The sequence below is a fragment of the Geotrypetes seraphini genome, chromosome 5 (assembly GCF_902459505.1).
Source record: "Geotrypetes seraphini chromosome 5, aGeoSer1.1, whole genome shotgun sequence".
In the NCBI taxonomy this organism is placed as follows: domain Eukaryota; kingdom Metazoa; phylum Chordata; class Amphibia; order Gymnophiona; family Dermophiidae; genus Geotrypetes; species Geotrypetes seraphini.
This window is the reverse complement of record NC_047088.1, coordinates 200,188,271-200,212,023: the sequence shown is the minus strand read 5'-3', so window position 1 is coordinate 200,212,023 and position 23,753 is coordinate 200,188,271. Positions and strand designations below refer to the sequence as shown.

The following is a 23,753-nucleotide window of genomic DNA, read 5'->3' as shown; positions in this document are numbered from 1 at the left end:
CTTTCAGGTGGTGCTTTCCATGCCTATTAATGCAAACTGCAGATCTCATGGTCTAGAGCAGAGGTAGGCAATTCTGGTCCTCAAGAGCCACAGGCAGGTCAGGTTTTCAGGATATCCACAATAAATATGCATGAGATAATTTGCATCTCAAGGAGACAGTGCATGCAAATCCATCTCATACATATTCATTTTGGATATCCTGAAAACCTGACCTGCCTGTGGCTCTCGATGACCCCTGGTCTAGAACAATCTATTTTGCTCTGTTACAGCCTAAAAGCTACTCTCACAGGCATTCCAAAACACTACCTTTCTCGCCTTCAGGTGTATTTTTACTATTGCTTTTTAAATATTTTGTATAGTGCTACTAGGCATATGTAGCACTTTATGCACACGTACACACCTAGACAGTCACTCCTCATTGGAGCTTAATCTAGTCAAAACAGATGAACAAAAACATACAGATAAAAAAACCACACAGATATTATGGTCGTGACAAGATGATCCATTCCTTCTAGCAAAAAACTTCAGTGTTTTTCTCTAACAGGAAAGAGATTTTCTATCTCTGCTTAATAGATGAAGCATGTAATTTGTTTAAAATCCCTGTTTCTGTGTTCAAAAATTTTAAATACATTGTTCCTATAAACATTTGCAGGTAATTCAATTGAATTTGTTTAGTTAATTCTCAAATCCAAATGGGGAAGATTGTTATTAAAATGCATATCCTTAAAAAAATACTCCAAATTATTTGCCTAAAACTGCCATCCCATTCATGAAATATAGGTTATGAGTCGGAATGAAAGTTCTTTCTGGTCTTTCTTTTACTGCTTGAGGGAGATTAAGGGTAGGGGACAGGACCAGCTCAACCTATGGACTAGGTGAGACCCATGATAGCAGGGCGCCAAAATCCTAGTCTGGTCTACCTTCAAACTTCCAGAGGGATAGATGGCAGACCGAGATTTTGATACCCTTTATCTTCAGTTACATGAGCCAGTGCTTCACCTGGTCCAGCAGGAGAGGGAGACTTTAGAGAGGGGAAGATACCATATCACAGATTAGGGATGGGAGGAGAGATATAGCAAATTACACGGATGGGGAGGGGGATCAAGGCACCATAGTTGGGGGAGAGATTGGCTAAAACTATACCCCAGGCTTGCTTTTACTCCTGCAATCCAGCTTGACTACTGACTTCATTTTTCTTTTTAATTCCCCTAACTTTAAGCATGGGTTCGCTTGATGCTTTCTTTTCTCTATAAACTTTCTGTTGGCAATTCATTAAAAGCTAGCATTTCAATTCAGCTATGCTGCTTCTTCTTGTTGTGATTATAAGTGAAGTTCAACTTCTTTTTTTTTTTTGCAGTGTGGCTTCTTTAAGCGTTCCAGGTACGATGACAATATTCCTCGATATCATGCTGTACGAATTCGTAAAGAGGAGCGACAGTACAAGGATGGAAAATTTCAAGACAGTCTGGAAAAAAAGCAGTGGATGACAAAATGGAACGAAAATGAAAGTTATTCCTAAGAAGAATTTGGTTTTATTTTTTTGTTTTTGTAGGGTGAAGGGAAGAGAATGGTAGTTTCAAGAAAAAAAACCTGCTGGAAATTAAAGGAATACTGGTTTCAGGCAAACATACGACCCTTTTGATTGTGTGGATATTGTTACTTTTAAATTGAGGTTTTTTGTTTGTTTTTTGCACAGCTAAATTCTAAGAGACAAGTTTTCCCCTTTTTGAGCTGTGCTATATATATATACAGTATATATATATATATATATATTTTTATTTACCACATCAGATAAACAGTGATGTTGCATTTACTGCTGGTGAATAAGGTGCTGTTTGGATTCAGTCTCTTCTTGACCAGTGCAGATTGGATTGCTCAGACTGTCTGGACTTTTTAATTCTAGCCTATTTGTCTTACCCTAAAGTTAATGGTATGTTTCTGGTTCACTTTTAAAAGTGGACACATCATTAAAATAAAAATACAAAGAAGCACTATTTGGGAGTCACAGTAAAATTAGGAAAAAATTGTCCTTAACATCAACTGAATCTGAAATGTGTAAACTGTATTATAGTTGCAGTGTTGTCTCCATGTTGTTAGCTTGATGTAAAATTTAGAGATTTTGTACTGTAAATAGTATTTTCCTTAATCCTTTACATTTTTGACCTAAAGCTTTCTTTGTAGGTCATATGTCTAGTTCACACCTAATAGACTTTTTTATGGTTTTCTACAGGCTCAAATGTCTTAATCCTTTGCACATAATTACTCCTAGGGGAATACTGTGTAATGCAGAATTACCTTTTTCTCTGTATGACAATCTAACAGCTGGCTCCATGAGCTAGCAGGAAGAGTTTGAGTCAATGCAGGGGGAATCCAGGTTAGAGAAGAAAAGCCTGTGTATTCTCCTTCTTGTATCATGCAACTGTGAGTGTGATCCACATGGTGCCCAAAGACTGTTGCTCTTTGTGTGAGATTTTTGAGAACCGTTGCTAGATTTTGGGCAGTGTGCAGCAAGGGAAGAGGATTATAATGGCAGGAGATGGGGGATGCCTGTAGAGCAGGGGTGTCCAATGTCGGTCCTCGAGGGCCGCAGTCCAGTCGGATTTTCAGGATTTCCCCAATGAATATGCATTGAAAGCAGTGCATGCACATAGATCTCATGCATATTCATTGGGGAAATCCTGAAAACCCGACTGGATTGCGGCCCTCGAGGACTGACATTGGACACCCCTGCTGTAGAGCCACTGGGAGATTTGGAGAGGGAAGGCAAAAGAATCAGCTATATAAAGAGTTCTAGGGGGGGAAAATCTGGGATAAATTGTGGAAGAAAAGGTACTGGTGGGGTGAGACAGGACATAAGGTAATATGTGTGGGGGAGAGAGATTGATCTAGAGAAAGAGGGGATAATATTCAGGGGGAGAGTGATTTACTGCCTTATGGGTAAGCTTCCAGATCTCTGGAGTACTGAGAAAGAAAAACTAGGGCTCTCATTCAGTACTCATTTGGCTTTATGAATCCTAAAAGGTGTTGCAGGCAGCAGTTGCTTTCAGCTGCTAACCTTTTGTAGTAACAACTATGAACACCATCGCTGTCGATGCAAATATTGGCAGCTGCAAGAAGCTTGTTTTGACTGCAGCTCAGAGTTTCTCTTGGACTTAAGTAAAATCACCAACAGTCAGAAGTGCTGGGGAAGATTTCTGGGGAAAATCTGCATCAGAAACTTTAAAACTTTGCATATATGAATAAAAAGTTTATTTCCTTTTTCAAATTTGACTTGGTTTATACAGTATTATTTTGATAAATATAGTATGAAGAATTTTTTAAATACTGTGTGCAGAATTCCCCCAGAAGTAAATATTTTAATCTCCAATGTTTGTCAATCTCTTTATCTTCTGATAATAATTAGACCAAAGTAGTACTTAGTCTCTTGAATTCAAAATTGAAACTTGGAGGTTTCATTCTGTGCAAATTCACACTGTGCCTAGAAAAGAATTGTAGTTGCATGAAAGAGTGACACAAAACACCTTCAAAGACATTTTTCCTATTTTTGCCTAGGAGAAATCTTTTGAGACTGCTAACATTTTGCTCATCAATAATTTCAAAAAACTGATTGCCACAGTTTGTAACAGGTCTGTAAAGATTTATGGTGGGATTACTGAAATACTGCAAATCTCCAGTGCTGAGACAGTAGGGTGGTCCACCATATTATGCAAAAAAAATCAACCTTGTCAAATCTTATCTCCACAAGGTTTATTTTTGTCCACTTGGTATGTCTTACTCGTGTCAAATTTCAGCTTGATTAGACAATATTTAGAGGTCACCCCAGCATGTGCAGTTTATGTATGTAGGTGATTGCACATAATTAGTTTGTATGGTGTTGTCTAGTTTGCGATCTGCATCAGAAAACTGGCTCCTTGGGAAGTCAGTCTGTCTGCTGTCAACTGCTAGACTGCCACGTGGACTGGATGTTCTTCGACTGGTCAATTTTCATCACTATGACGAAGGAAAACCTTTACCAGAAAGCTATAAGTTGGCATGTGAGTCAGCGATGGTGGTATGTGATCGAGCCAATGGGAATTAGGGCTCCATATAATGACGTCTACTGCTGTCTACTCTCAACACATATCCGAATAAAACTGTTGCAAACAAGGTACTCGCGGCCATTTCCAGACGTCTATGGTTTCTGTCCGAGCACCTAGCAACACTTGCCTTTTTTGATGACAGAATCGCACTAGAAACAAAGCTACGAATGATGCAAAACTTACAGCGTCTACCGTTGCAGACATTCCACGATGTCTCAAGCATACAGATGAAATGGAACCTGTGGCCTTTGAAAGTTTTGTAATACAGAGAACAGTCATTTTTTTGATCTCTTGATATGAAGGAGGATCAACAAAAGTGAAAATATTCCTAAATAAACTTCCCACAGAGTGGACTGATCAAGTTTTCAAGGAACTTTGGAATCGGGCATCCAAACTGACTGTTGTTAATGATGCAGCAGAACGAGGGATAAGTCTCATTAAAAAATACGATGATACTTTGACAAAAGATGAAGAACAGAAGCAATTTGTTCTTCGGCTAGTGGCCAGCCACCAAAGAAGTTTCCTTCTACATCAAAGGCAGCTCTTATGACACAGACCGTTGATATTTGTTGAGTACACAATAATTACAATATAAGCTTGGCAGTAGGTTTAAAAAACAGTGAGGTGGGGTGACCCCTAAACTTTAAGTAAAATTCTGTGCGTTTTCATTTTTATATAAAAGAATATGATTAGCCTTGTGAACAAATGAAATGTATAAATTAACTTTTTGGACCACCCTACAGAGACAGATTGTCTTTGGCTTACCCATATTGCAGTTTGATTCTCTGAGTGAATGTCAAATATATCTGATACTGTATTTTTGCCATATGCTATATTCATGTTAAATTTTTATTTTTTTAAATTGTTCTCCGTGTGTTTTAACTTTGTTTTAAAGCATTTTCCCAAGTACTGGACAAATGGATGCCCTTAAGGACATATATTTTGTCATATTAGAAAAACTTACTACTGTATAAACTTTCTCATTCATCTCTGCTAGTGATTTGCTCTTCAACTTCTCTGTTCTATCTCAAGGAGACTTAGGAGCTTTTTTTTAACTAAAGATTAGTGTGCACTAACAGAAGGCATGTGCTAAATAACTACATGTTCTATTTTATACCTATGGGCCATGTGGCATTTAGCACATGCAATGTTTATTAGTGTGCTAAGCTTTAGTAAAAGGGCTCTTTAGTGAAAGAGATGAGTTGAATAGTGTTCAGAAAGCAACCATGAAAGATAAAAAATAAAATAAATCTGTAATGCTTTACCCATGAAAGAAAAATAATTTTAAAAGTTTATAGCCTGATATTCAGCAGTAGCAGTCAGCATTTTTTTCCCCAAGGTTGGCTACTGTGGTTAAGTTTATACCTGGATGTTAAAAGTGCCAGTAACTGGTATTGGGTAGTGTGGAATATTTGGATATAATGGGCAGCACTAAAAGTTACCCGGATAACTGCAATATTCAGTGCCGTTATCCTGATGACCAGGGATATTTTTGTTGTTCTTGGTTATTCGGATAATGGCACCCAATATTGCCAGGGTCTGAGTAACTTCAGGCTTCATCTGGGCTCTGCTCCAAGACTGATCTGAAGCTATCAAGATTTTTAGGATTTTGTTGCCAGAGAATGTGGTGAAATCAGTTAGCTTAGTAGGGTTTAAAGAGCTTGGATAATTTTCTAAAAGAAAAGTCCATAGGCCATTATTGAGATGACTTGGGGAAATCCATTGCTTTTTACTAGGATAAGTAGCATAAAATCTGTTTTACTACTTGAGATCTAGCTAGATACTTGAGACCTGGGTTGGCCACTGTTGGAAACAGGATACTGGCCTTGATGGACCTTCGGTCTGTCCAAGTATGGCAACTCTTATTGTCCCTACAAAGCAACTGAAAATCTGGGTATGGCTCAGTGTTGCAACTTGGATAAGTCCTGATGCATATATCTGTCATTAGCTTTTATTTCCCCTGTGCTTTCCCTAGTATATTGCTATTTGAAGAACTATTTTTAAAATAATTAGTTTGTTGTAAAGTTGAATAAGGATGGGAACTCTACACAGATCTCAGTAAGCACTGCAGACCTTTTGGGATATTGTTCAATTTATTTATGTGTTGATGCTACTTTCAGAAGGTCTGCTTATCTTTTTATTATGCCAAATTGTGCAAGAATAGCATACTTTGCAGTTACATGAGTGTTAGAATTTCAATGTTTAAACATCTTGAGCTGAGTTTACTGATTTAGTTTTTCGTTTAATAAAACAACTTTATACAAGCCATCATTCTGTTATGCAATTTCCATGTGGATATTTGTACAGATGTTTTGAAATAAAAACATTTTCAATTAAATTGTTGCTCTGGTAGTGTTTTGTATATCTAAGGGGCCAAATTTTTCCTGTGTGTTATTATGGATGAAATGGTAACACAAAGCAGTAGATTTTGGGACTCCTTTTCAAAAAAGAAAAACATCCAAAAAGTGACATAAAAGGGCAGATGGATGGTTTTCTTGCCAAACCCTTCAGATTCACTATTTTTGAAAGCTACTTTCTAATTGGATTTCTATGCTGTTCATCCACAGTTCATCTAAATCTCAAGGGGGTATTTTAGAGGTGTAGTGTGGGTGGGACTAGGGCGGGCTTATGACCTGGATGTTGTTCTGCAATAAGCAAACATTTTAGAATACGTCCAGGATGTTTGACCTGTTTTAAAATGAATTAATGCCAAAAAGGGGCCCAAACTGACCAGATGACCACTAGAGGGATACTCTTCCAGTGGTCACTGACCCCTCCCACCCCCAAAGATATAACTGAAACAGTACATACCTGTCTTATTAGAACAGCAAGCAGGTCTCTGGAGTAGCCTGGTAGTGTAATGGACTGCAAAGAAGGCAACCTAGGTCCAAATCCCATTCTACTACACTTCTGTTGGAGTGTGTGGGCTCACTAAAACCTACTGGGCCACCATATAGATGATGCCTGCAGGCATAAGGGCTATTGTGGTTTTGGTTCACCACACAATATGTACTGTCTACAGCTTGTACTGAATGGTCTTTACCATAGATTCCCTCAGGTTTTGTACTGAAAAACAAGGACTCCTCTGAATGGCCAAGCACTATTGAACTCACTCTGAGTTATATTGGTAATTGTATGAGGCTTCTATTCAGTTAACCCTTACTTCTGTAATCTTGTTAGTGTTATACAAACTTTGTAGTTCTTGAATAACATGAAGTAAAGAATAAACACAATTTTTGACTTCAAGGCAGTTCAACTTTCACATAATCTTCTCACTCTACCAGCCCATTCTATTCAAGGGAAAGCTGGGAGTGTGTCCACACCTTGTGGAAGATAACACTGTGCTCCAGTCTTAGATATTGCAGCCTAAGCTGTATTAGATTGTTAGAAATAAAGGGTGAAAACCTGGTGGAAGAATAATGCTAGACTCAGGTTCTCATGTAGCCATGCGGTCCACAATTATGGCAACTGCTTTCTCTCAGCCTGAAGAAGTAGGGTGGGCTTAAGCTCTGTGGCTGCAGTCTAGCTCTCTGGGAGAAGCAAAGCCTTCTGGGGATACAAGTCTATAGAGCACACTTTACTTACACATCTTAGCATAAACACTTAAACTTGTTAGAAACTGAGCAAAAGCCCACTTAAAGTGGGGGAACACAATATAAAGGGGTTATGATGAGATGTGTACCTGGGATGTATGTGAAGCTCCCCCTAAGATGCCCTACTGCTCTACTGGGATGTCTTGTGTGGCTAGTCTACTAAAAATGCTGGGCCCCTCTACATCCCAATGGCTTGCTCTATGCATTTTTCTTTTGGTTGTGTTTTTTTTCAAAAAGGGTTCAAAAAGATAGTTGCACATCTGAAAAATGGTCATTTTCGAAAAAAACAAGATAGATGTTTGCAGTTTTGAAAATGGGTATGTTTGATGGTGGATTTTTGTGTCTTCCGCAATGCATCCAAACTCGTATCTGGATGTCATTGAAAATGGCCCTCTTTGTGTATTTAGAAAATATATATTGAAATATCATGGTTCCAACCGAAACATGGTCCAAAAAGGCGGAGTTTTAGCTGCCATGGCTGGAATAACTGCATCCTTTTGAAATGTGTTGCACCATAATCATTTGAACCTAGGTTTGTTTATTACATGTGTTTTACCACCTTCTATACAACAGACGACAAAGTAGTTTGCAAAATTATATAGGAAATGAATATCAAGGGTGGAGGCCACAACACTAAAAGACAGACACAATAGGACACCATATCTACATTTAAAAACGTCAATACCTCAACTTCTCCCCTCGCAATATAAAAGGGAAAGGAAGGCCAAACCAGAAGTAAGACACATTTCCTGTCAGCTTGCCTGGTTTGTGTGCTCCAGGCTGAGCAAACTCAAAATCAGGTTTTCAGTGCTCTTAAAATCCTGACGATTGCTTTCACATCTAAAGTTTGGGGGAGTGTATTACATAACACAGGAACCATATATGTAAAAGATGATTTATGGGTAGCCTTGTTCTGAACTACCACAGGAGATGAAACATGTAAACAGCATGCTAATAGATGTATAAGGAAGCAACAATGATGCCAGGTATTGTGGCTGCCCTGAATAATAAGCACAGTGGGTAGGTAAGAAGAACGTAGACCTCTTGAGCCCCTCTAATTACAGACCCATAGCTGGAATCCCAGTACAAACCAAACTTCTTGAAACACATGTCTGCAAACAACTCTCCACCTACATTGAAGCACATTCTTGCCTCCATCCCACTCAATTTGTTTCAATTTGACATATCCAACGCTTAGAAACATGATGGCAGATAAAGGCCAAATGGCCCATCTAGTCTGCCCATCCACAGTAACCATTATCTCTCTCTCTCCTATCCCAGGCCCTCTTGAATTCAGTCTCTGTTGCTACCACTTCTTCTGGGAGACTGTTACACGCATCTACCACCCTTTCTGTTACTCTAGAGCATATCTCCCCTCTCCCACTTTCCTCCAAAATATACAGATTGAGATTTTCCACATGCCTTATCATGAAGACCACACACCATTTTAGTAGCCTTCGTCTGGACTGACTCCATCCTTTTTATATATTTTTGAAAGTGTGGCCTCCAGAATTGTACACAATATTCTAAATGGGGTCTCACCAGAGTCTTATACAGAGGCATCAATACCTCCTTTGTCCTACTGGCCATACCTCTCCCTATGCAACCTAGCATCACCTTTTCAACCTGGGATGTAGTTATACTGGGCTATAATTTGTTCAGGAAAGACAGGGTAGGAAGAAAAGGAGGAGGAGTAACATATGTTAAAGATCATATTAAAGGCACACAATTGCAGGATCTGCAGGGCAAAGAAGAAGCATTGTGAATCAATTTGTTAAGGGAATGGTTTTGCAGTTGAAGGGCACGAGCAAGGGGGTGTTTTGAAGCATGTTTCACCCTGGGTACGGAGTTGCCTGTTTGGCACGTATGGAAGAAGCTTGGTTATCATGTAGCCTGGTGCCATGTTGTGTACATAATTCTCAGTTCTTCAGGTGGCTGCAATTATGTTCTAAAGAAGAAATGGGACTTCTCACTATTTTATAGCACTTATTTATTGGACATTTTTATTGAAAAAACTATTTCACGCAAAAAAAAAAAATTGTATTGGTACCCAGGAAATATGGAAACACGACTTAAATGATCAAATATCCTAGGATGAGTGGAATATCTTCTGGGTGAGAGGTCCTAGAGCTTCATTGTAATCTATGTTCTTTTTAAAAACACTGATCTTTAAGGACATCAAGAAAGTGTAAAATATTATCAGCGCTATGCTAGTCCTAACATAAATCTACAGGTACTTTAACGAATTTACTATGGGGTCCTTTTATCAAGCTGCGGTACGGGTTTAACGCGCTTAATACTGCTTTAAGCAGGCGTTAGTTTTTTAGCCCGCCGTGGGAGTTAGCGCGTGCTGAATGTCCGATGCACTAACCCTGCTAGCGCGACTTGATAAAAGGACCCCTATATGAATGTGAGATTTTACAATTATTTTATTTATTAATTAAAAAAATAATAATTCTAGCCTGCTTAAGTCTACATAATAATGAAAATAAACAATACAACACTAGACAATACACGTTCATCTACAAACTTTCAAATAATAAATCAATCTTTCAAAAGAAGGCCCCTACAAATAAAGGGCTCCTTTTATCAAGTCGTGCTAGTGGGGATAGCGCACGTGACTTTTAAGCGCTAACCCCCGTACTGGCCATAAACACTACGGCCTGCTCAAGGCAGGCATTAGCTGCTAGTGCAGCTGGCAGTTTAATGCGTGCTAAACTGCTAGGGCGGCTTGATAAAAGGAGCCCAAAGTTGTTTTCAGCACCTTACATTTCTGGACGTCTGGAAGTAACCTGAGTGGTCCTGTCAGATTGCTCCACAGCAATACCCTTGCCACCGAAATTATCAAGGCCCCTATTTTTACATAATGTACTTTTAGCAGCTCCTCACTTATTAATTGGACAGATGTTTGGCCGACATTACAAAAGATACAATATCATTCACTACTGTATAACCTTTTAACCTGTAGGTTATCTCCTTCAAAGCCAGCGCGAGAACGTCATTACGTCACGTAAGACTCCAGCTGATCCCCGAGCTGCGCGCTAGCTGATTGGTTAGCGGCAGTACCCGCACTGTTTCTAAGGGAAGGTTAGGGGCTCGCCGAGATAGCGCGTCGGCTTTAGATGCACTGGGCTTTACGCGTTTTCCCTGTGGCTTGGTGGGGTTAAGAAGCCCTTTTGCCTTTGGATGGCGGGGATACCCGAGGCCGGAGAGCAGCAGAGCATTGCCCGCTCCTGACCCTGCTTCGGCGGCGGCGGAGCAAAAGATACCCTTGCAGCTGAGCTCGTACGCCTGAAGGAGAGGGAGCAAGAGCATCGTTCCCGGCAACTCTGGGGGAGAAGACGGCGGCGAGATGCGGCTCCTGTGGTGCTTATTGAAGAGCGTCCCCGTGGTTAACATCCTTAAGGAGGTGGACTTCTACTCGCGCTTCTCGCCCTCCCCGCTTTCCATGAAGCAGTTCCTGGATTTTGGTGAGTCGGGGTGGGGTGGGGGAGGGATTACCTTGCAGAGTAACCTGCTCCTCGGGCCGATAGTTTATCAGTAAGACGTTTGCCTTTGCATGCCCTTTGCCATAAATACTGTAGATAACCAGTGTGTCTTTTCTTGCATGTGGATGGTGTCTATATTAATCTCTCTATTAACAGGCAACATTGGATAAAAAGTAATTTTTAAAATTACTTTTTATCCAATTTTCACACTCCCTTTCCGCATGTTTTTTTCCTGCCCCCTCTTCTTCCTTTTTTTAGATTATGAAAAAGATTAAATATTGTAACTATTCCCTCCCATTTTTTTTCTCTCCTTATGTATCATGTCAGTCTGTTTTGTCTGTTTGAATCTGAACCCAACTTATTGTTGTACTTTGAAAATTCTATTTATTTTAAATAAATTGTTCATCGCTTAGCTTGTAATAAGCGATCAATCAAATGCTAATAAACTTGAAACTTGAAACTTGCAACATAAGTGATCTGTAAATTTAGACTTTCACTCTTCAAAGGGCGCAATAAGTATTTCAAGTGACCCCTCTTCTGATTCACATTGCAGTTAGTACTGTCAAGTACAGCAGCATACCAGGGGCCCATTAGAGCAGAGTTTCTCAACATGCAGTTCGCATACCCTTAGGGTTACGTGAGATGCTTGTTGGGGGTACATGGCACTGCGTGGGTCTCATGCCCCCCTTGCTCCATAATGGCCGCCTGCAGCTGCATACCCCCTCCCCCCCCCTCCGATGAAGCTGACCCACAAGGCTTCCCTCCAATGTCGGAGCTGACGTTGGAGGGAAGCCTTCCAGGACACTGGGGGATCCCAGTTACCACCTTCCAGGTGGGCTTCATCTTCCTGCCTTCAGCCGTAAAGGGATGCAGGCAGCAGCTCTTGCACACTGCATGTATCTGATCTGGAAGCCTTCTCTCTGACATGAGGCGTGCAAGAGCCGCTGTCTGCGTCCCTGTGTGGTTGAAGGCAGGAAGGAGCAGCCCTGAAGGGAGTGAGTGCAGCCCTGGAGTGAGGAAATAAGGGAGATAGAGGACATGATTGTGGGGCAAAGGAAGAAAGGAGGGGAGGGAAAGAGTGCATTGGGACATGGGAGGGGCACAAATTTGGGAGAGGGAAAGAGATAGTGCACATGGGGAAAGGAGAAAGAGGAAAATTGTTGTTAATAGAGAGAGGCCTGAGATAGAAAAGGATGAGAGGGAGAAATGTTGGGTATGGTGGTGGAGAGGGACAGATTGAAGGGGATACAAGGGGGAGGAATGTTGGACATAGTGATGGAGGGAGAGATGTGAGGGAGAGGTGATAAAAAGAGAAATGGGCATGGGGCTGGTGGGCAATGGTGAAAAATGCTGCACATGATCCAGGGGGTGTGAGGGAGAAATATTGGATGTGGCAGTAGAGAGGGTGGGAGAGATGCACCCTAGATCGCTCTCTCTCTTTCCCCACTCCCTTTGCAGCAAGAGAAGGAATGAGAGAAAGATAGATGGTTAGTGAGAGAGGGAGACATGTTGCCAATAGGGGTGGAGGAGAAAGAAAGAAAAGATGAACTCATGGAGGGACAGAGAGAGATGTTGGTTGAGGAAGGGAATGAGGTCCGGAGGAGAGGAAGCATGCAGGAGGCAGAAAGAAAGAAATATTGGATGCACAGTTAGAAAGAAGTGCAACCAGAGACTCATGAAATCATCAGACAACAAAGGAAGGAAAAATGATTTTATTTTCAATTTAGTGATCGAAATGTGTCATTTTTGAAAATTTATATCTACTGTCTATATTTTGCACTATATTTGTCTATTTTTCTTTAGTTGTTACTGAGGTGACATTGCATATTTTAAAATAATCTGTCTTGACTCCTATGAAACCCCCTCCCCCCCCAATATAAATAACATTTTCTCTGCATACAGTATACTTTGTGGTTTTTTACATTTTACCATTATGTATTAATAAGATTATATTGTGTGTGTGTATATGATAAATGAATGGAAGAAATTGCATTATAATTAGTACTATTATTATGGGGGTGGGGTCTGTTGATATTTGTTAGACTTAGGGGATACTTGGTTTGAAGAAGTTGAGAAACTCTGCATTAGAATCTTTGGAGTTCTTATTTTGTATTGTAGAATAATATATGCTTGAGGAATTCACCACAGAAATGAGATAACATAAAAAAAAACCTATAAAAAGTTCCTGCTCTTTCAAGCGGTAGAGGGGGCCAATGCAGAAAGCGATGCATTAGAGCTCTGCACTAAGGGGGGATTCATCAAGCAGTGATGGGGCTTACCGTATTTTCACGCATATAACGCGCGCGTTATACACGATTTTACAAACCGTGCGCGTTATACGTGTGAGCGCGTTTTACAACTTTTTTTTTCAATCTGATCGGCATCCCCCCTGTGAATCGGCATCCTCCCCCCACTCGCGTCACCCCCCCTCCCCCGCGATCCTACATCCCCCCCCAGCACTGCAAAACATCTCTTACCCGATTGGGCACCAGCACCAATGCACAGGACGTGCCAGTGCCAGTACCCGAAGATACTCCCTCATTGGTTTGGGCTGGGCTGGGCTGGGCTGGGCAGTGCGGTGCGGGAGAGATCCTCCTTCTTCCTGCGTTGGGCTGGACTAGGCTTTGAGCATTTGCGCTTGCTCAAAGCCTTCTGGTCTCGCTCTCTCCGAGATTATCTCAGAGACAGCGAGACCAGAAGGCTTTGAGCATGCGCAAATGCTCAAAGCCTAGTCCAGCCCGGCGCAGGAAGAAGGAGGATATCTCCCGCACCGCACCGCCCAGCCCAGCCCAAACCAACGAGGGAGGATCTTCTGGCACTGGCACATTCTATGCATTGGTGCCGGTGCCCAATCAGGTAAGAGATGTTTTGCGGTGCTGGGGAAGATGTAGGATCGCGGGGGAGGGGGGTGACGCGAGTGGGGGGGGGAGGATGCTGGTTCGCAGGGGGGGTGCCGGATCGGACTGAAAAAAAAAAGTTGTAAAACGCAGGTAAGCGAGCGGGGGGGGGGGGATGATGCCGGTTAGGAGTAGGCGGGAGGAGGTTTTAGCATGCGCGGTATACGCGTGTGCGCGCTATATTAAATTTTTTAACATAAATTTGTGTTCCCCGCACGCTATACCCGTGTGCGCGTTTTACACGGGTGCGCGGTATATGGGTGAAAATATGGTAATGTACCTTTAATGCGCATTAAGGGAATTAGTGCGTGATAAATTCTAAAGTCCATTAGCATTTATGTCCGTTAAACTTTAACGCTGCTTGATGAATCCCCTATAAAGCTCAGTGCAGCATTTCCTAGCACATGCAAGCATAAAACAATTGCAAACTATTTGCTTACTAGTAGCCTTGGGTACATGTAAGGCGAGTTCAAAGAATCTGCCTTGAAATCAACTCCTTCAAAAAGGCAGTAAATAAATCCTAATAAATATGTGTTAGTATGGAAGAGTATGTTGGATGCAAGAGCACAGGGGTTCTCTGCTAGCAGTTGTATTTTGTGCACAAAAAAGTTATATTGGTGTTCAGAATCACATGTATGTTCTAGATTGCTGTTCTGTGCATACAGCTTTTGCAGTATAAGCAATCCTCAGGTTAAGAACGAGTTCCATTTTTAAAACCGTTGAGTTTGTATGTAACTCAGATCCTGAGCAGTTCAGTCTACAAGAACATTAAACATTAAAGAAAAGTCCTAAAAATAAAGTACTATAGTTTTAAATAGAAAGAAGAGACGAGGTTTACACTTTGGTTCTTCATCCATCCCACTGTTCCCTCTCCACCACTACATCTGACATTTCTCCCTCTCATCTCTCTCTAAGTCCAAATTAAGTGCCCCCATTGCAAACAATTCTCTAGGAGTCACACTACCCCAGGTGGGAAACTCCCCACAGGGACTTAGCAATCACGGGATATGGAGGGCTATGTATGTTAATGCACACAGTTTAGGCAATAAGATTCTAGAATTAGAGACCGAAATAATGAATGCCGACCTTGACGTGGTGGCAATATCCGAAACTTGGTTCACAGACTCTCATGGGTGGGATATGGCTATACCGGGATACAACTTATTTCATCAGGACAGAGAGGGAAAGTCAGGGGAAGGAGTGGCACTATACATTAAAGAAGACATCAAAACTACCAGAATCACAGATGTCAAGTACACCGGGGAATCCCTCTGGGTGAACCTGGCCAGAGGCAGGGAAAAATGCCTGTATCTTGGTGTAGTATATAGACCTCCAAGACAACTGGAAGACAAAGACTCCGAATTAATTGAAGACATAGAGAATATCACTCTACGGGGAGACGCTGTTCTGCTAGGGGACTTCAACATGCCTGACGCAGATTGGAACTCATACTCAGCAACAACCAGCGGCAGCAGGAGACTGTTAATATCCATAAAGGGAGCACGACTCAAACAAATGGTATTGGAACCCACTAGGGCCCAGGCGATCCTGGACCTGGTAGCTAGGCTGACAATACTCACCAACGGGGATAGCGTCTCGAAGGTCTCGGTAGGAGATACGCTAGCCTCCAGCGACCACAACGTGGTGTGGTTCTACCTCAGGAAAGGTTTCCCTAGATCAAACACGAAAACAAAAATACTCAACTTCCGAGGCACTGACTTCGAACGCATGGGCGATTTCGTCCACCGGACACTACAGAACCAAGCTACGACCGATAATGTGGAAGCTATGTGGTCATCCCTGAAATCTACCATACATGAAGCGACAAGCCTCTACATTAAATCAGTACACAAACGGCGGAGAAACAGCAAACCCCAATGGTACTCCGCAGAAATCTCGCACCTCGTCAAGGAGAAGAAAAAAGCATTTATTTCCTACAAACAAACGGAGACTAGAGAAGCTAAACCAGAACATAGGGCAAGGTCTGCAGCGGTCAAAACGGCAGTCAGGGAGGCCAAACTTCGAGTGGAAGAGACTCTGGCAAAGAACATGAAGAAAGGGGACAAATCCTTCTTCAGGTATATTAGTGATAGGAAAAAGAACACAGATGGGATAGTACACTTTAGAAAACCAGATGGGAACTGCGCAGAATCAGATTCCGATAAAGCAGAACTACTGAATGAATACTTCTGCTCGGTCTTCACCTGCGAGACACCGGGGCACGGTCCACAGTTGCAGGCAAGGCCCAGCGTGGAAGACCCGTTTCAGAATTTCGAGTTCACACCTGGCAACGTCTACTATGAACTGGCAAGACTCAAGGTGAACAAAGCCATGGGACCGGACAATCTACACCCCAGGGTGCTCAGTGAGCTGCGTTATGTCCTGGCAGAACCGCTATCAGGCCTCTTCAATCTCTCCCTAAGTTCGGGGAGAGTCCCCATAGACTGGAAAACAGCTAACGTCGTTCCACTGCACAAAAAGGGTTGCAGGGCAGAAGCTGCAAACTACAGACCGGTGAGTCTCACATCAATAGTATGCAAACTCATGGAAACACTAATCAAACGTAAATTAGATGCAATCTTGGAAGAGGAGAATCTACGGGATCCCAGTCAACACGGATTAACCAAGGGTAGGTCCTGCCAATCTCATCAACTTCTTTGACTGGGTAACAAAACAGCTAGACTTGGGAGAATCCGTGGACATCGTATACCTAGACTTCAGCAAAGCTTTCGATAGTGTCCCGCATTGCAGGCTGTTGAGCAAGATGAAATCAATGGGACTGGGAGAAACACTGACTACATGGGTCAATGACTGGCTGAGTGGCAGACTTCAGAGGGTGGTAGTTAACGGTACCCTCTCTAAAACATCGGAGGTGACCAGTGGAGTACCGCAGGGCTCAGTCTTGGGCCCACTCCTTTTCAACATATTCATAGGGGACCTAACTCAGGGGCTTCAAGGTAAGATAACGGTATTCACTGATGACGCCAAACTATGCAATATAGTGAGAGACGGCAATTCACCCGATAGTATGACACAGGACCTACATTTGTTGGAGCTTTGGTCCTCGACCTGGCAGCTGGGCTTCAACGCTAAGAAATGCAAGATCATGCACCTCAGCAGCAGAAATCCGTGCAGAACTTACACCTTGAATGGTGACACCTTAGATAGAACTTCAACAGAACGAGACTTGGGAGTGATCATCAGCGCAGACATGAAAACTGCTGATCATGTGGAGAAGGCTTCATCTAAGGCAAGACAATTGTTAGGTTGCATCCGCAGGAGTTTCGTCAGCCGGAAGCCTGAAGTCATAATGCCATTATAAAGAACCATGGTTAGACCTCATTTGGAATATTGTGTGCAATTCTGGAGGCCATACTACCAAAAAGATGTGCTGAGAGTAGAGTCGGTGCAACGGATGGCCACCAGGATGGTCTCGGGGCTCAAGGATCTATCGTACGAGGAAAGGCTGAAAAATTTGCAGCTGTACTCACTCGAGGAACGTAGGGAGAGAGGAGACATGATCGAGACGTTTAAGTATATTACCGGCCATATCGAGATGGAAGAAGAGATTCTCTTTCTCAAAGGACCCTCAGCCACAAGAGGGCATCCGCTCAAACTCAGGGGTGGAAAATTTCATGGCGACACCAGGAAATATTTCTTCACCGAGAGAGTGGTTGATCCTTGGAACGAGCTCCCGGTGCAGGTGATCGAGGCAAACAGCGTGCAAGAATTTAAGAGCAAATGGGATGCCCATGTGGAATCCCTTAGAGGGTTAAACCAAGGGAACCTGTCACCAGGAGTGGGATCCCTAGGATAGTAGACTTGGGGGTGGGTCAGTAGCGTGGGCAGACCTGATGGGCTATGGCCCTTATCTGCCGTCATCTTCTGTTTCTATGTTTCCCCATGCATCTGTATCTCACGCCTCTCCTTCCACCATGTCCAATATTTCTCTCTCCCTCCCTATGCTCAACAATTCTCCTCTTCCTTCATTTCTACACGTGCACCATCTCTCTTCCCTCTCACTCGGACACCCATGCCCAACAATTCTCCCTTTCTATTCTCCCCCACCTCAGCATTTCTTTCCCTCTCTCTCTCCATTCTTCCATCCTATGTCCCAAGTTCATGTTCCTTCTGTTACCCAATGCAATTCTGCTTCTCCCTTCCTGTGCCAACGAGCCCTTCCACTCTTCCATGTTCCATGCACCCCCTCATCCTTCCCTCCCTCTGTTCTGTGTCTCAAATTTGTGCCTCCCTCTCGTGGGTGTTTACCTCCTCTGGCCAGTTCCCTCCTCCCACTAGCCACACAGACAAACCAACAGGGCAGTGAGACACATAGAGAGCATTGCTGTGAACTTCACATAAAGGGTGCCAGATACATATTTCACCAGAACCTCCTTTTAATATATGGTGAGCCCTCCAAAACTCCCCCCCCCCCCACCAAAACCTACTGTACCCATCTATCTAGCTCTTGTGACTGCAGATGTCAAGCTATATGGCAGTACAGTAGGTTTTGGGTGGGTGTCAGTGGACTTGCACTTTCCACCATCAATATAGTGGGTAGGATTGAATATGAGCCTGGATCCCCCTCTCTGTGGTTCATTACACCGCCCACCAGGCTATTCCAGACACCTGCTTGCTGCTCTACTAGGGCTGGTCATACAAGCTGTGCTGTTTAATTCACATCATGATAGAGACGTTTAAATATCTACGTAATGTAAATGCACATGAGTTGAGTCTTCTTCATTTGAAAGGAAACTCTGCAATAAGAGGGCATAAGATGAAGTTAAGATGTGAGGGGCTCTGGAGTAATCTAAGGAAATATTTTTTTTATAGAAAGGGTGGTAGATGCATGGAACAGTCTCCCAGAAGAGATGGTGGAGACAGAGACTGTGTCTGAATTCAAAAGGGCTTGGGATAAGCACGTGGGATCTCTCAGAGAGTGATGGAGATAATGGTTACTGCGGATGGGCCGACTAGATGGGCCATTTGGCCTTTATCTGTCATCATGTTTCTATGTTTTGAAGGGTGGGAGGGGTTATTGACCACTGGAGGAGTGAGGGAGCCTTGCTTTCATCCTTCCATCTGGTCAGTTTGAGTAGCTTTGTGGCACTTAGATGCTTTTGAAATAGGTGTAGCTCAGGACAGCTAAATGGCATCCTGGACATCTTGGAAAAAAGTTTGATTATCCTTGCAAGATGTCAAAGTGCTAAGTCTGCTGAAAACAAACCTCTTGCATGCCCCCTTAATATTAGACATTCTGGAGGGTGAATAAGAACATAAGAAGTTGCCTCCGCTAGGGCAGACCAGAGGTCCATCCTGCCCAGCGGTCCGCTCCCGCGGCGGCCCATCAGGCCACTGCCTGAACAGTGGTCTATGACTAATTTTGTAATTCACCTCTAATCCTGTCCCTATAACCTGCAAGACATCTTAACTTGGTTTTGAAAATCAACATTTGGGCGTTTGGGCAATTTATGCTGTTGTACTAACTGATTAGCACATTCTTAGTGCATGAGCCCTTACTGCCTACGTAATGGGTGGCGGTAGAGGCCCATGTGCCAAGAAAAACTTAGCATGCGACCATTAGTGAAAATAGAAAAATAGACCATTTTATCCTGACAGGAAAATGGCCTTAGTGCATGGGAATGATCTGCATAAGAATGTGCTAAGGCTAGTTTTCACTGCAGTTTGGTAAAAGTGCCTCCAAGATTGTACCAGAGGCAATGGAGGGGTAATTGACTTGCCACAGGGGGATTTGAACTGGGCTTTTGTAGTTCTCAGCCTACTGCTGCTTTTCCACTCCATTGTTAGTTCATAGACTTTATGTGTTGTTGTCTGACTACCTTTTTTATTTTTATTGCTTGCTTTTAGGATCTGTAAATGCTTGTGAAAGGACATCATTTATTTTTTTGCGTCAAGAGCTGCCTGTAAGATTAGCAAACATAATGAAAGAGATTAATCTGCTTCCAGACAACTTGCTGAAAACACCATCTGTTCAGCTGGTTCAAAGCTGGTAAGTAACGTTGTAGCTTTTATAAATGATCAATGATACCAATAGTATTATTATCTATAACTTATTTGTTTTATGAAAAATCTTGCCAAAAGAGAAATCGGAATCATTTACGTGAGCAGAATGTAGGCACTGATTTTACTAAAGTCTTCACACCTCTTGGACATTTTTTTCTCATTTTGTTGTAAAAAAAATAGAATTCAGTATGCATTAAAGTAGGAGTTCAGTGATCCACACAACACTGTTTCATTATTTTGGAAAAAAAAAACCCAACAACTTGTAATTGAGCTGTTTCCTATTACAACTTATACTGTTTGTCTATAGGCATAGTTTGACTGTTTCATTTGGGGGGAGGGGAAGACAAAGCATAGGCTGTGACAGATAATCATTTGCATATATTCATTATGGTTATCAAAAAAAATAGACCAGATAGGAACAATTTATTGGATAGTGAACATTTTTTTCCACTGAAATGAGCTAGCACCGAGATTATCTCATGTTCTTACTCGCATCCTCAAGAGATAGCAACAGGAGCACATACAGTCACTCTCCAGTTCCCTATAATACTCCTTCTCTCTCTTTCTCCCTCTCCAAAACCTCACTCTTTCTCCCTCCATCCCTTCCTTTTGCAAGCATTTCCTCTTCCCCCAGTACCTCCAGTATTTCCCCTATTCACCATACAACAGTAGTGTAGAACTTAGAAATATTTGGGCTCTAGATGTAGAGATGCTGCATTTGAGAGGCAAAATGTATGACAGTGACATCAAGTAGTTTCTTATCTTCCAGAATAATATTTACAGATGGTTTACCTTTGTATATTCCATATGTTACAGAAATGAACTTCACTCTTAAGATAGTGAACTGAAAGAGCTGAGATGTTAATGTTCATCTCAGCCCTTTCATTGGGTCAAAAATGCAGAAATACGAACCGTGTTTCCCCCAAAATAAGAAAGTGTCTTATATTAATTTTAGGCCTAAAAAACGCACTAGGTCTTATTTTCTGGGTATGTACATGATCATCTCTCCCTTCCTCTCCTTCACCCCAATTCTTCCCCTTTCCTTTTCCTCCCCCACAGGTGCAGCATCTTTCCTCCCCTCCATCGTGCAGCAAGATCCTTACCAACTTCCCTCCCTCCATCGTGCAGCAGAACCCTTGCCCAGCTTCTAACCTTCCCTCCCTTTCTCCCTCCCATCCCTCGGGCAGCAGAACCTTTGCCCAGCTTCTATCCTTCCCTCCCTCCCATCCCTTGGGCAGCAGAACCCTTGCCCAGCTTCTATCCTTCCTTCCCTCCCTCCCATCCTTCGTGCAGCAGGACCCTTGCCCAGCTTCTATCCCTCCAATCCCTCGTGCAGCAGGACCTTGCCCAACTTCCTTCCCTCCCTTCCTCCCTCCCATCCCTCGTGCAGCAGGACCCTTGCCCAGCTACTGTCTTTCTCCTTCCCTCCCTCCCATTCTTCGTGCAGCAGGACCCTTGCCCAGCTTCTATCCTTCCCTCCTTCCCATCCCTCGTGCAGCTGGACCCTTGTCCAGCTTCTATCCCTCCCTCCTATACCTCTTGCAGCAGGACCCTTGCTCAGCTTCTACCCTCCCATCCCTCGTGCAGCAGGACCCTTGCCCAGCTTCTATCCTTCATTCCCTCCCATCCCTCGTGCAGCAGGACCCTTGCCCAGCTTCTATCTTTCCCTCCCTCTCATCCCTCGTGCAGCAGGACCCTTGCCCAGCTTCTATCCCTCCCTCCCATCCCCCGTGCAGCAGGACCTTGCCAACTTCCCTCCCTCCTTCGCATCCCTCGTGCAGCAGAACCCCTATCCAGTTTCTATCCTTCCCTCCCTTCCTCCTTCCCATTCCTCGTGCAGCAGGACCCTTGCCCACCTTCTATCCTTCCCTCCCATCCCTCGTGCAGCAGGACCCTTGCCCAGCTTCTATCCTTCCCTCCCTCCCATCCCTCGTGCAGCAGGACCCTTGCCCAGATTCTATCCTTCCCTCCCTCGCATCCCTCGAGCATGCAGGACCCTTGCCCAGCTTCTGTTCTTCCCTCCCTCCCTCTCTTCCCTCGTGCAGCAGGACCCTTGCCCAGCCTCTCTCCTTCCTTCCTTCCCTCCCTCCCTCTCTTCCCTCGAGCAGCAGGACCCTTGCCCAGCCTCTCTCCTTCCTTCCCTCCCTCCCTCCCTCTCTTCCCTCGGGCAGCAGGGCCCTTGCCCAGCTTCTCTCCTTCCCTCCATAGCTCTCTTCCCTCGTGTAGCAGGGCCCTTGCCCAGCTTCTCTCCTTCCTTCCCTCCCTCCCTCTCTTCCCTCGTGCAGCAGGGCCCTTGCCCAGCTTCTCTCCTTCCCTCCTTCCCTCTCTTCCCTCGTGCAGCAGGGCCCTTGCCCAGCTTCTCTCCTTCCCTCCCTCGTGCAGCAGGGCCCTTGCCCAGCTTCTCTCCTTCCCTCCCTCATGCAGCAGGACCCTTGCCTAGCTTCTGTCCTTCCCTCCCTCCCTCTCTTCCCTTGTGCAACAGGACCCTTGCCCAGCTTCTGTCCTTCTCTCCCTCCCTCGTGCAGCAGGACCCTTGCCCAGCTTCTGTCCTTCTCTCCCTCCCTCGTGCAGCAGGACCCTTGCCCAGCTTCTGTCCTTCTCTCCCTCCCTCGTGCAGCAGGACCCTTGCCCAGCTTCTGTCCTTCTCTCCCTCCCTCGTGCAGCAGGACCCTTGCCCAGCTTCTATCCTTCAAAATTTCAAGATTTTATTTTGACTTGATGAATCGCTTATTTACATTACTAAGCGATTTACAAATTTAAAAGGTATAAGCATATACTAGTTTAATCTTTAAATATAATGGGTTAGACAGACAGACTTTCAGACTAACAGATATATAAGGTAAGAAGGGCAGAACTTCCTCCCTCTCTTCCATCGTGCAGCAGGACCCTTGCCCAGCTGTCCTTCCCTCCCTTCCTCTCTTCCCTCTAAACCCTATATTGTAACCTGTTCTGAATCTTTGGGGAGGACGGGATGTAAATCTCTAAATAAATAAATAAGTTTTCTTATGTCTACAAATTCATTTAGTGATAAATTTGATTCCAGTAGAGAATAAATATCATACCTATGTCCTACTGTGTTTCCCCGAAAATAAGCCCTAGCATGATTTTTGGGGTAGGTCTTAATATAAGCTCTACCCCTGAAAATAAGCCCTAGTCACCGGCGGCAGCAGCGCTTCACCCCCCTCCCACCCCCTCTTCCTCCCTTCTGAACCATGAGACCAAAATATATACCTTATAACAAGTCGGCAGCAATCTATACAGGCTGCTTCGCTGCCTTCTATCTTCCGGGCGTTCCTCTGCCTCGTTGCTGATGATGTTGTTCCTATTTACGTCAGCTAATCGAGACTTTACTTTACAAGTTAGTTGGTTCCTATGGTAAATTATGGTGCAGTAAATCCCCAACTTTTACTGCATCTTAACAACTAACCCTCCTAAGTGGGCATCAGAGGACAGGTAGAATTGTGACTTTCTCAAGGTTACAAAGGAGGTTAGTAGAAGGTTCTGAATCCTGGATTTTCTGGATCTGGATCCTGGATCCATTGCTTTAATTACTAAGCCCAGTGGCGTAGCGAGGGTGAGAGGTGCTGGCGTGCTGGCGATCCCCCCCATCCTTGTCTCCGCCTTCCCGCTCCTTCCCCGACACCCCCCCTTGCTGCGTGCATGCCCCTTCCC

General features: G+C 43.6%; 2 protein-coding genes across 4 annotated transcripts in view; both read left to right on the top strand.

Moving 5' to 3' along the window:
- ITGA6 (integrin subunit alpha 6) overlaps positions 1–2,645 on the top strand; it is a 143,903-nt gene extending 141,258 nt beyond the window's left edge. Inside the window, exon 25 of one of the 2 annotated variants that reach the window (XM_033944748.1) lies at positions 1,358–2,645. In XM_033944748.1, coding sequence (XP_033800639.1) covers positions 1,358–1,519 — 162 coding nt within the window. In that variant the 3' untranslated portion in view covers positions 1,520–2,645. The remainder of the gene's footprint in view (positions 1–1,357) is intronic. The other variant, XM_033944749.1, reaches the window with a different exon arrangement.
- Positions 2,646–10,683: 8,038 nt separating this feature from the next.
- PDK1 (pyruvate dehydrogenase kinase 1) overlaps positions 10,684–23,753 on the top strand; it is a 52,480-nt gene continuing 39,410 nt past the window's right edge. Inside the window, exons 1-2 of one of the 2 annotated variants that reach the window (XM_033947004.1) lie at positions 10,684–11,142; positions 19,926–20,067. In XM_033947004.1, coding sequence (XP_033802895.1) covers positions 11,025–11,142; positions 19,926–20,067 — 260 coding nt within the window. In that variant the 5' untranslated portion in view covers positions 10,684–11,024. The remainder of the gene's footprint in view (positions 11,143–19,925; positions 20,068–23,753) is intronic. The other variant, XM_033947003.1, reaches the window with a different exon arrangement.